The 12,131-nt window shown below is 42.7% G+C and overlaps 1 protein-coding gene and 1 non-coding gene across 2 annotated transcripts in view; both read right to left on the reverse strand.

Moving 5' to 3' along the window:
- Positions 1-283: 283 nt before the first annotated feature.
- The window catches only part of LOC130282558 (mitochondrial import inner membrane translocase subunit Tim23), a 41,850-nt gene continuing 30,002 nt past the window's right edge, over positions 284-12,131 (reverse strand). The window contains exon 7 of the mRNA XM_056530920.1: positions 284-824. Within this exon, the coding sequence (XP_056386895.1) occupies positions 709-824 (116 nt within the window). The 3' untranslated portion in view covers positions 284-708. The remainder of the gene's footprint in view (positions 825-12,131) is intronic.
- LOC130283670 (small nucleolar RNA SNORA74) lies at positions 10,302-10,504 on the reverse strand. The gene has a single exon (XR_008846784.1). It is a non-coding gene; the product is annotated as a small nucleolar RNA SNORA74 (small nucleolar RNA).

Raw genomic sequence — 12,131 nt, forward strand, 5'->3', positions numbered from 1 at the left:
AGGCACCATACAAACTAGTGTACCGAAGTAAAAAAAACAAAAACTTTGCACCAGCACCATATTTATCATATGCCCTCCACCAAATTTTAAGGTGTATTAAAAAAATTAAAAAAAATAAAAAATACACCTACACAAACCTTGATAAATTCCTACCAATGAATTTTGACTAACTGTCACTGGACACTTTGCTGAATGTCTTAGATGGACACAAACATAAAACATGTCAACATTTGCATTAAGTTACAGGCATTAAAAAAAAAAAAAAAATACGCTGCTACTTAACTTTACTCAAAGCAGTTATGACCAATAAAGGACAGAGCTTTAATATGACTATATAAATCACAGCTATAGCACAATAAATACTTCAGATTGGAAAAATAAAAATACATACTTTTCACTTTACATGTGTTTTAATTTAAAAGTACAGGATTCAAAGCATTGCAATATAGTGAATCATTAAATACAATTTGACGGTAACTTAAATCTATGTATCCTGTTTAGTTATGCACAGGTCACATTTCGATGAGGTGCACACAACGTTTACGCCCCCTATATGGGACACTAGGACTTCTCAACCATTGACAAAATCCTAAAATCAGGACTTTGATATAGTTCGGGGTTCCATCACAAAACTAGACATCCAGAAGGACTCAATGTACAGTTCGTTTTAAAGACTGTAGATGGGTAAAGTGCTGTCCAAAATGGCATTTATAATGAAATCCTCGTTGAAGACCCCCTAATATGCTCCCAGTTGTTATATAAAGCATAGATACTTGTAAGTGCTAGACCAGCAAGTCCACCTCGAGCGATGCCACGTAATCCGGCTGTCGAAAAAAAAAAAAAAATACAAATAAAAAATTAGTACAGTAAAATCTCCCTTAGCGGACACATCCCAATAGGGGTCACCTCATAATAGCGAACAGTATTTTTTATTCCCTGGCAGAGTCCCATGTAATTGCACCCTCCGTATAGGGGACATTTCCAATAGTGGAAACAGACACACCCAATAGGGGGGGGGGAAAACCCACTCCCAATAGGGGACAACAAGGCTTATATGCCGGCCCTACTTTGTACACAGGGCTGCTGTTAGGGGGATACAGCCAATACCCCAGTAACGGGCCCAGGCTACCAGAAACACTTTGACAGCAACACTTTAAAGTCGCTTGCGTAAATTAAAAGGCAGTACTTAGATGCAAAATACAATTTACAGAGAGAAATAGGCAGTAAGTTTAGTTGCAGAACAGCCATAAACATATGGTTAACGCTTTAAGTAGGTTTTGTCATTTAAAACAACTTGTCTATCAGAGAGGAGCACAATGCAGCTTCCCAGACTAAAAACTCACCCCTTCCCGCTATAGGACGTAGGAGTTTGTTCTGGGAACGGGTGACTGGTATCTGAGTGGGGTTGTGACCTCATCCAGCTCCGTATTGTGCAGCTGTAAATTTCCCCCTCTTAAATCACCCCCTTTCCCATTTTTCAATAAAAGAATGTAAACAAACATTTCATAAATAAATATCGGCAGGTGCATAAATGTCCGTACTAGTAAAATATGCAAGTCCCTAAAAAGTTATAAAAAGTACCATCAAAACAAACACTGTACGGATAAAAACTAGAGATCAGGGCACAACAAAAGTGACAATTTCAAGCTAACTAATTTGGCTACAAAAAGTTATTTTTAACCAGTAAAATAAAAACAAAACCTATATAAATTGGGTATAGTAATCGTATGGACCTACAGAATAAATGTGTTTTACCAAAAAGTACACTGCATTGACCCTAAATCCCCTAAAAACTGCATAATGGCCCTTTCAGTTTTGCCCCACAAATCATTTTTTGGGCTTCACCATCCATTCTGTGGTAAAATCAGTGAGGTCATAAAGTATAAAATAGTCCCACAAAACAACAAGCTTAACAGATGGAAAATTGGAATTATGGATTAAAAAAAGGAAAAGATGAAAAAAAATAAAAATTGGAATGAACAGTAAAAAATATAAAAACAAACATTAAGAAATGTATTCATAATGAAGATAGTGCCATATAAAAAAATATGTTGTGTTCCAATATTTTTAAGAGATGTCAGGCATGTAAACTCCCTACATGCAAGATTATCGCAAAGTAACAGTCCTGTGCTTTGCTTCTTAGAGATAGCAGCTCTTTCTACTTCCAGCCCAGTTTTCTTATCTTGGTTACAAGAAGCAGTGTCTGCAGTATACAGCCCTAGGTGCATATAGTTCACCCTACATTCTGCTGAACGAACATTTATTACAAGGCAGGGAAGCAAACATCCCAATGCTACGTGACCAAACCAATACATCCCCGGAACTGGTAATGAGATCTTAGCTTTGCAAGCAATTCCATCTTGAGGCTTACGGACAATGATAAAGACCCTGGTTTTCCACGTCTCCTCTATGTCATGCTTTTGTAGTTACTTGTATAGGACAAATAAGTTTATAGGATGAGTTACTTGTCAATCTCTGGGATTAACTCATTGTCATCAATATATCGACTGTATGATTCAAACAAGTTTATTAAAATGGATAAGTAAGCTTAAAAAGGAAAACTGTCAGGCTGTACACCCACACTAAACACAATACACTGGTTTATAGTCTGGGTGAACCGGAGTTCAATGAGGGGGTCACTGACTAAAATATACACCCCGTAATAGCTCCTGGGATATGTCCCACCGAAGATCCGCTGCTATATACTCTCAATTGCATACTGGAGGTGAGCCACATCTGCTCAATTCACATACCATTGTTTGACTCCAGGTCCTAGTGATGTGAGCGCTTAGTCGGCGCATGCACTCACGTAACTCCAAGTCACTAGGATGTGGAGTCACAGACCATGAATATGCAAATTAAGCTGATGGGGCCCACCTCCAGCGTGCAATTCAGAGAATATAGCAACGGATATTCGGTGGGGCAAATCTCAGGACCTAAGGTATGTGTATTAGTCAGTGACCCCTCATCGGACTCCTGTTCACCCACACTATAACCCAGTGTTTTGGGTCTAGTGTGGGTGAACAGGCTGACAGTTTTCCATTAAAGAGTACCTGTCACTGAATAAAATTTTCTAAACTAACTCAGGCTATGTTCCCTATCTACCCTTTTTTTTTTTAGTGTTTTAAAAAGCTCGTAATAATACAGTGACCCCCCGACCTACCATGGCCCCGACATACGATCATTTCAACATACGATGGCCCCACAGAGGCCATCGCATGTTGAAGGCAGCATCAACATACGATGCTTTTGTATGTCGGGGCCATCACATAAATGGCTATCCGGCAGCACAGACTGCTTCAGCTGCCACCGGATAGCTGTTTACGGTGCCCTATGTGGTCCGCTGACGATCGCTTACCTGTCCTCGGGGCTCCGGCGCGTCCTCTTCGGGATCCCCTGCATCGTTGGCGCTCTCCACCGTTGTCATCACGTCGCTGCGCACGCCGTCCAGTCATCCAATAGGAGCGGCGTGCGTAGCGACGTGATGGCGGTGACGGAGAGCGAGGATGCCGGGGAAGCAGAGGCTTTGCCGGAGCGTCGGGGACACCCCAGGGACTCGGCGACAGCGATGGACGGCGACATCCAGGGTAGCAGTGATAGTCCGGAGCGGCGGGGACACGTGAGTATAACCTCCAATACCAGTGGTCCTCAACCTGCGGACATCTGGAGGTCCGCAGGTTGTAGACCACTGTCCTATACTTTACATTGCACGGATCCCTCAACATACGATGGTTTCAACAAACAATGGTTCATTTGGAACGGATTACCATCGTATGTTGAGGGACCACTGTACCTTTATTCTTGCTCACACAATGCAATCTCCCAGCAGGAGAAAGTGGGCGTTTCCCAGCAGGCATGACATCACTATAGCCTGCTGGGGGACCACTTCTGCCCTCACATGGTTGCAGTGCTGTGATGAATAGAAGACTTCAAGGTCTGTGCAGCAGCTTTCAGCCCGTTTATCTTTCAGTGAGGCTGAATCAAGCTCAATGCATAGAAACACTTCCTGAGTTTGGTCTCCTGCCATTACAAGCAGGAGACCAAAATCTGAGATTTTGACCAGACAATGTGTTCTAGCCAAGAAGGGAGACCCCTGGTGGCCAGAAGTATACAGCAGAAAAACACATTTTTTTTTTTTTTAATGGAAGCCAATTACAAAACTTAGTTATTTGGCATAAGGAATCAAATATAAAAAATCATGTTTAATGACAGTACAAGTTTCTGGTGCCAGAACGTTAAACAGATTTGTAAATTACTTTTATTTATAAATCTTAATCTTTCCAGTACTTATCGGCTGCTGTATACTACAGAGAAAGTTCTTTTCTTTTTGAATTTCTTTTCTGTCTGGCCACAGTGCTCTCTGCTGACACCTCTGTCCATTTTAGGAACTGTCCAGAGCAGTATAGGTTTGCTATGAGGATTTGCTCCTGCTCTGGACAGTTCCTGACAAGGACAGAGGAGTCAGCAGAGAGTATTGTGGTCAGACTGAAAAGAAATTCAAAAAGAAAAGAACTTCCTGTGGAGCATATAGCAGCTGATAAGTTCTGGAAGGATTAAGATTTTTTAAATAGAAGTCATTTACAAAATCTGTTTAACTTTCTGGCACCAGTTGAAAAAAAGTGTTTTCCACTGGAGTACCCCCTTTAAGGGGGAATCAGCAGACTGGTGAAAGAATTGGTAAGAGCCAGGGCCCAATTAATGAGATTGTGGGGAGTCCCAGCGGTTGGATCCACCGTGGTCAGACATTTATCCACTATGCTTTTGCTAGGGGATACATTTTATAAAACCAGAGTACCCCTTTAAATGTGGCAAGTTGCTATAGGCAATGCCTCCGATATTGTAAGTACCTTTGCTTTCTTCTTGCACCAATTGTGATAAAGCTTACTTTTTTCACTTTTCCCACATCATTCTTTTCCCTTTGTGGCAGGTGACTAGTGAATACAGACATGCCCTGTAAATGTTACTGTAGCACAACTTCCTTAAAGGGGTATTCCGCCCCTAGACATCTTATCCCCTATCCAAAGGATAGGGGATAAGATGTCAGATTGCCGTGGTCCCGCTGCTGGGGACCCCCGGGACCCCCGCTGCGGCACCGCGCTATCATTACAGCACAGAGCGAGTTCGCTCTGTGCGTAATGACGGGCGATACGGGGGACGGAGCAGCGTGACGTCATGGCTCCGCCCCTCGTGACATCACGGCCCGTCCCCTTAATGCAAGTCTATGGGAGGGGCGGGACGACCGCCACGCCCCCTCCCATAGACTTGTATTGAAAGGGGCTGGCCGTGACATCACGAGGGGCGGAGCTGTGACGTAACAATGCTCCGGCCCCTGTACCGCCCATCATTACGTGCAGAGCGAACTCGCTCTGTGCTGTAATGATAGCGCGGTGCCGCAGCGGGGATCCCCAGCAGCGGGACCGTGTCGATCTGACATCTTATCCCCTATCCTTTGGATAGGGGATAAGATGTCTAGGGGCGGAATACCCCTTTAAGGCCCAGCCATTCCACATGCAATTTTTTTGGGAACATTACAGTTCTTGAGCCTGATTCTGTCTGCTTATGTTGCAACCTATTTTCTTTCCATGACACATAAAACCTCTCACCTGCACAGAAAGGTAATTCCATACTGTGGCCTAAGCTTTCACTAAACATCTATAAAAGCCAAGTTAAAGATTTGTATTGGTTGATAAGAAAGATTGATGGGTTTTCCATTGCTATGAACTATGTTACATTTAACACATAATAATGTCATTAACACAACCTACTTTAGGCCAGAGTATATTAATAACAGGTAGCTGCTATACACTTGTAGGTAGCAGGAAAAGGTAACAGATATATAAAGTCTAAAAAACAATGGCACTTTTGCCCCTGGACTGGTATTACAGTATCACCTTGTGTTATTAAATGTTTTTTTAAAGGGAATTTGGGAAGACCGTTAAAACTAGTGCAAAGGGAAAGTGTGAGTGTCTGTGTGTATTAGTACCTCTAGCTGACCACTACTTGTTTATGACCTTGTTCTACAGAAGTTTCCCCAGAGTTTCGCTATAAATTCACAGTAAGTAAATTTTCCACCTAGTGACATTATGTAACCCACATTCATGAAGTCTTCTTTCCTCTTTCATTTCAACAAATTCCTACTAAATGGGACATTTATGAATACTCAAACATTACAACCTAATAGGTGAGTCCCATTGAACCATGTTCCTAAAAACCTCACACGAAGAAGCAGGGCCAGTTGATTTAAAAGCTGAACTTAATGTTTTGTAGTAACGAGATTACATATCCCAGTACTTAAAAGGCAAATGCTGGACAGCCAAGAGCAGCCATCAGCTTCACGGAAGAGTGATAGTTATGGCTTCAGCGCAAGTCTCCACCAAGAACAGAAAGTACCTCAGTAGCTGATGAACCCTGTGTTTATCTGGACTCACAGCAAGCTGGGTAGTAGTAGTATTACAATAAACACAAACTTGTAGACAGAACAGACGGATCACTCACCAACTGTGCCGAAACAAAAGTTTTCTTTATTCTTCCATCTTTAAAATCCTCTCTTGCGGAGGAAACATACACAAGACAGGTGGGGGAGGCGAAGGGTAGGGATGCGCGGGTACAGAGATGACGGCTCCGTTTCGTTCCCGGGGGAACTTCTTACGGTCTCCTTCTTCCGGAGACCGGAAAAAGTTCCCCTGGGAACGAAACAGAGCCGTTGTCTCTGTGACCTCTTCACCTCCCCCACCTGTCTGCGTATGTTTACTCAGCAAGAGAGGTTTTTAAAGATGGAAGAATAAAGAAATATTTTGTATCGGCACAGTTGGTGAGTGATCAGTCTGTTCTGTCTACAAGTTTGTGAATATTAAGCTATACCTTCTTGAGACGTAGAGAACCGCCCAGCCGCAACACAGCAGACCTTGTCCTATACTCGAGCAGAAAATCATCAGACATGCCACTAGTATTCACTACAGTTGTGCCTGACATAACTCTCCTTGCATATATAGTAGTACAATAAAACTGCTAACCCTTGTGACAATGGTACTTCTCAATGGGTGGGATGTACTATGCAGCAATCTGTTTTTTTTAAAAGCTGTACTATGATTTTGATCAGAGTAAAAAAAAAAAATATAAAAACTTTTGATCTGCTGGGGTCTGGGAGCTGAGACCCCCCCCCCTTAATAATTGCTAGATTGGACAGGGAGAAGTGGTCAGCCGAGCACTTGTTATCCCTGTCTCTGGCCAATTTATTGAACGGAAAGAACTAAAATACTGCATTGTTACCAAAAATTCAGAACCATTACTCGGGACAGTTAAAGCACCATCGGCAGCAATTACAGCCAGTCTTTTTGGGGATGATGACAAAAGGTTTATCCCTGGATTTTCCCTGGATGGAGTAGATCTTCTCAATCTCTGCCAGGTTAGATGTGGACTGTCGGTGGAAGCAATTTTCAGGTCTCCTTTCAGGTCCTTTGTCTGGGCCACTCAAGAATATTCAAGTTGTCCCTAAGCCACTCCTGAGAGTTATTGGCTGTGTGCTTAGGGTCATTGTCTTGTTGAAAGGTGAACATTTAGCCCAGCCCGAACTATGCACCGAAGCCACCCTTCATTTTACAGAATATTGGGTTTAGTGCAGGTGAACCAGCTGTTAGATTCTCTTTAACCCCTTAAGGACCAATGCAAATAAACCTGTACGCCCCTGAAAGACCAGGCCTGTTTTTTCAAATCGGGGATGTCTGTCTTTATTAGAGAATAACTCTGGTAACGTTTTGCCAATCACGATAATTCTGACATTGTTTTTTTGTCACAAGTTGTCCTTCATGTACATAGTAAAAGTAAGCCGATATAATTTGTAGTTTTTTTTTTACAATGCAAAAAATCATGAAATTTTTACAAAAAATTACGATTTTTTGCTATTTTAACACTAATTGGTTGCAAATATTTATACTTACTGACCAAATAGTTTATGAAACTTATACTTTCAGATGTCTACTTTATTTTGACGTCATTTTTTAGTTTTTAATTAACATTTTAAATTAGTTAGAACCCTAACAATTTAACTTGAAATTTTGAAAAGTACATCTTTTTTTATGTGCTATGCAAGGTTTGCAGAAATTTAAAGGTAGTAGAACATAGGAACACCCCCCCCCCAAATGACCCCATTTTAAAAACTAGACCCCTCAAGGTATTCGCTAGGGGGTACAGTGAGTATTTTAACACCATAGTTTTTTGGCAGGAATTATTACAAAGTCAGTGTTAAAAATTCGAAAATTGTAACTTTTCACAAATGCATCATTTGGGGGGCATATTTTTTGTACATCACTTCTGATATTGAAAGAAATGCACCCTATATTTTATTTAGCTGCTTGTCCCATGTTCGGGAATACCCCAGCTTTGGCCATATATGGTTCCTTGGCCGCGTGGTAGGACTCAGAAGGAGAGGAGCGCCATTTGGCTTTCAGGGCAGTACCCCCACAAGTGACCCCATTTATATACCGCACCCCTACAAGTTATTGGCTGGACCAGGGACCTCTCTGATTGGTCCTTGGTCGGCTGGCAGTATAACGCGTCTGTCTGTGACAGTTAAGGCTTCTGATGGATATATCCGCCATGTTGTGGGAATAAGCACCCGCTCATGGCGAATATATCCATTACTGCTGCGGCTGGGTAGCTTAGTGTGTCCGCTCATGACTGCTGGCGGGAAATCCGCCGCTATGAGTGGACACACAAAGCTACCCAGCCGCAGCAGCGAGCTCATTACCGTGACTGCTGCATAATGTGTAGGATCACGTGGCGGACATCCGCAGCATATTACATGCTGCGGATGTCCGCCAATGCGATCCTAAACATTATGCTTTTTTTTATTAGATTCATTTAATAAATGTATTTTTTATATATATTTTTTTTTACAATTATTACATTTTTATTTATTTTTACACTTTTATTTTATTTATTTATTTTTACACTTTTTAATGCTTTGGAATACTTAGTATTCCAAAGCATTGCAGTTATATGCTGTCTGCCAGTTTTCACTAGCAGGCAGCATATCAGGGACAGGCAATACCCAGGGCAGACCTGGGGGTCTTTGTAGGACCTCCGGCTGCCCAGGTATGCAGCAGCACCCCGCGATGCTCCGGGGTGCTGCAGGAGAGACAGAGGGAGCCCCCTCCCTCTGTCAGAACTCCTTACAGCACGCGGTCACTTCTGACCGCGGCTGTAGGGGTTAAACTGTCGGGAGTGAAGTGAACTTCACTCCCGGCAGTGCGGCCATACACAGCACCCCGCGATCGCGCTGCGGGGTGCTGCAGAGGAGACAGAGGGAGCCCCCTCCCTCTGTCAGAACTCCTTACAGCGCGCGGTCACTTCTGACCGCGGCTGTAAGGGTTAAACTGCCGGGAGTGAAGTGAACTTCACTCCCGGCAGTGCGGCAGGCCCCGGCCAGCCGCGTATTACACGCAGCACCCCGCGATCGCGATGCGGGGTGCTGCAGAGGAGACAGAGGGAGCTCCCTCCCTCTGTCATAACACTTACAGCCCGCGGTCACTTCCGACCGCGGCTGTAAGGGTTAAAACTGCCGGGACCGAAGTTTACTTCGGTCCTGGCAGTGCAGCAGGGTCCCGGCTGTGTGATACAGCCGAGTCCCTGCTGCGATCTTGTGGGTGCACTGAGCAGCACCCACGAGAAGACTGGACGAGTATAGACGTCCAGGTGCGGGAACGCCCGCCAACCTGGACGTCTATACTCGTCCATGGTCGTTATCGGGTTAAGGATATTGCTGTACTTTGCTCCATTCAGCTTTTCCTGGACCCTGACGAGTCTTTCTGTCCCAGCCCCTAAAAACAGCCCCACAACATGATTCTGCCACCACCATAATTCACTGTAGGGATGGTATTGGGCAGATTGTGAGCAGTGCCTTGTTTCCTCTAGATATGACTCTTAAGCCCCATTCACACAGTGGAATTTCCAAGCTGAATGCAGCAGAAAATGCCCACTCAAATTACGTTGCAGCAGACTCCCATTCTTTTCAATAGGATTCTGCTGCACAGTGGAAACATCTGCTGTGGAAATTCCAATTCCGGACTCCCCAAAAAGAATTGACAATTCTTTCTGCAAAATCTGCCTGGAAAAGGATTGCTGTCTTTCAAGCCAGCGCATTTCCGAGCGGTTCTAGTGTGAGCTTATTGTTCCAGTGCCTGCAGAATGTCCGCCCGGAATGTAGATGTGGATGGTGCCTTATAATTAAGGCCAGAAAGTTCAATCTTTATTTCATACGTCCTTTCTTAAAAAAAATAAAATTATAATCATTTCTTGAATGGATTGTATGTTTCCAGACTAGCAGCAAACTCACGGATTAAAGTTTGTCGCACTCTCAAGGAAACACGACACTGCCCCATACCTATACCCCGGGCCACCAGAACAGTGACTGGGGCAGCAGTATAAATTGGCAGTGTCTTCTTCTTCCAGCAGTGTAACACTGTCATAGACAAAGATTGGCACTAGACAGCTGACTACCACTGGGAACCAATGTAAACAATACTCTGTAGGTAAAATACATTTTGTTCTAGCAAATTATGTCTCTGACATGTCAAAAGGTTGTATTTTTTAATGACAATATCAATTTAAAGTTGATGCACTGGGAGCAGGAAGAATGGGTAAAAGTAAGCATCTGGGCAAGGAATGTTTCAAAGCATATCCAAAATCTCAGGTCGCATAGGATGCTCCCACAGTAAGCATTGGTTAGTACAAATCAAAGTTGGTCCAAAAAAATACAACTGATGAACTGGCACTAGGGTAATGGCCACCCAATATTCATGGGAAGTAAAGGGTAGCCTGGTCTTCTCATAGCTCATAGCCACATCAAGCAATCTGTGCTACACACAGTATATCACAGCATCTAGTCCCCATTCAGACACCCGTCTACCAGCAAAAGAAGTCCTGAATCATGCTATCCACTTAACTAAAACTTATCCCCTATCCACAGGATTATTGACTGAGTGGCGTGTCATCACACCTCCAAAGGTGGGGTTTATGTACATGGATAACCCCTTTAAATGTAATTTAATCCCTTTAACCCCTTCAGGACCAAGCCCATTTTGGCCTTAAGGACCAGAGCGTTTTTTGCACATCTGACCACTGTCACTTTAAACATTAATAACTCTGGAATGCTTTTAGTTATCATTCTGATTCTGAGATTGTTTTTTCGTGACATATTCTACTTTAACATGGTGGTAAATTTTTGTGGTAACTTGCATCCTTTCCTTGTGAAAAATCCTAAAATTTGATGAAAAATTTGAAAATTTTGCATTTTTCTAACTTTGAAGCTCTCTGTTTGTAAGGAAAATGTATATTACAAATAAAAAAAATTTTTATTCACATATACAATATGTCTACTTTATGTCTGCATCATAAAATTGACGAGTTTTTACTTTTGGAAGACACCAGAGGGCTTCAAAGTTCAGCAGCAATTTTCCAATTTTTCACAAAATTTTCAAACTCACTATTTTTCAGGGACCAGTTCAGGTTTGAAGTGGATTTGAAGGGTCTTCTTATTAGAAATACCCCACAAAAGACCCCATTATAAAAACTGCACCCCCCAAAGTATTCAAAATGACATTCAGTCATCATTTTAACCCTTTAGGTGTTTCACAGGAATAGAAGCAAAGTGAAGGAGAAAATTCACAATCTTCATTGTTCTTGTAGACCCAATTTTTAAATTTTTACAAGGGGTAAAAGGAGAAAATGTATACTTATATTTGTAGCCCAATTTCTCTCGAGTAAGCACATACCTCATATGTCTATGTAAAGTGTTCGGCGGGCGCAGTAGAGGGCTCAGAAGGGAAAGAGCGATAAGGGGATTTTGGAGAGTACGTTTTTCTGAAATGGTTTTTGGGGGCATGTTGCATTTAGGAAGCCCTTATGGTGCCAGAACAGCAAAAAACCCTCACATGGCATACCATTTTGGAAACTAGACCCCTTGAGGTACGTAACAAGGAATAAAGTGAGCCTTAATACCCCACAGGTGTTTCACGACTTTTGCATATGTAAAAAAATATTTTTTTTTTTTCACTAAAATGTGTGTTTCCCCCCAAATTTCACATTTTTCCAAGGGTCAATAGCAGGAAATACCCCCCAATATTTGTAACCCC

The sequence above is a fragment of the Hyla sarda genome, chromosome 7 (assembly GCF_029499605.1).
Source record: "Hyla sarda isolate aHylSar1 chromosome 7, aHylSar1.hap1, whole genome shotgun sequence".
NCBI classification, from domain to species: Eukaryota; Metazoa; Chordata; class Amphibia; order Anura; family Hylidae; genus Hyla; species Hyla sarda.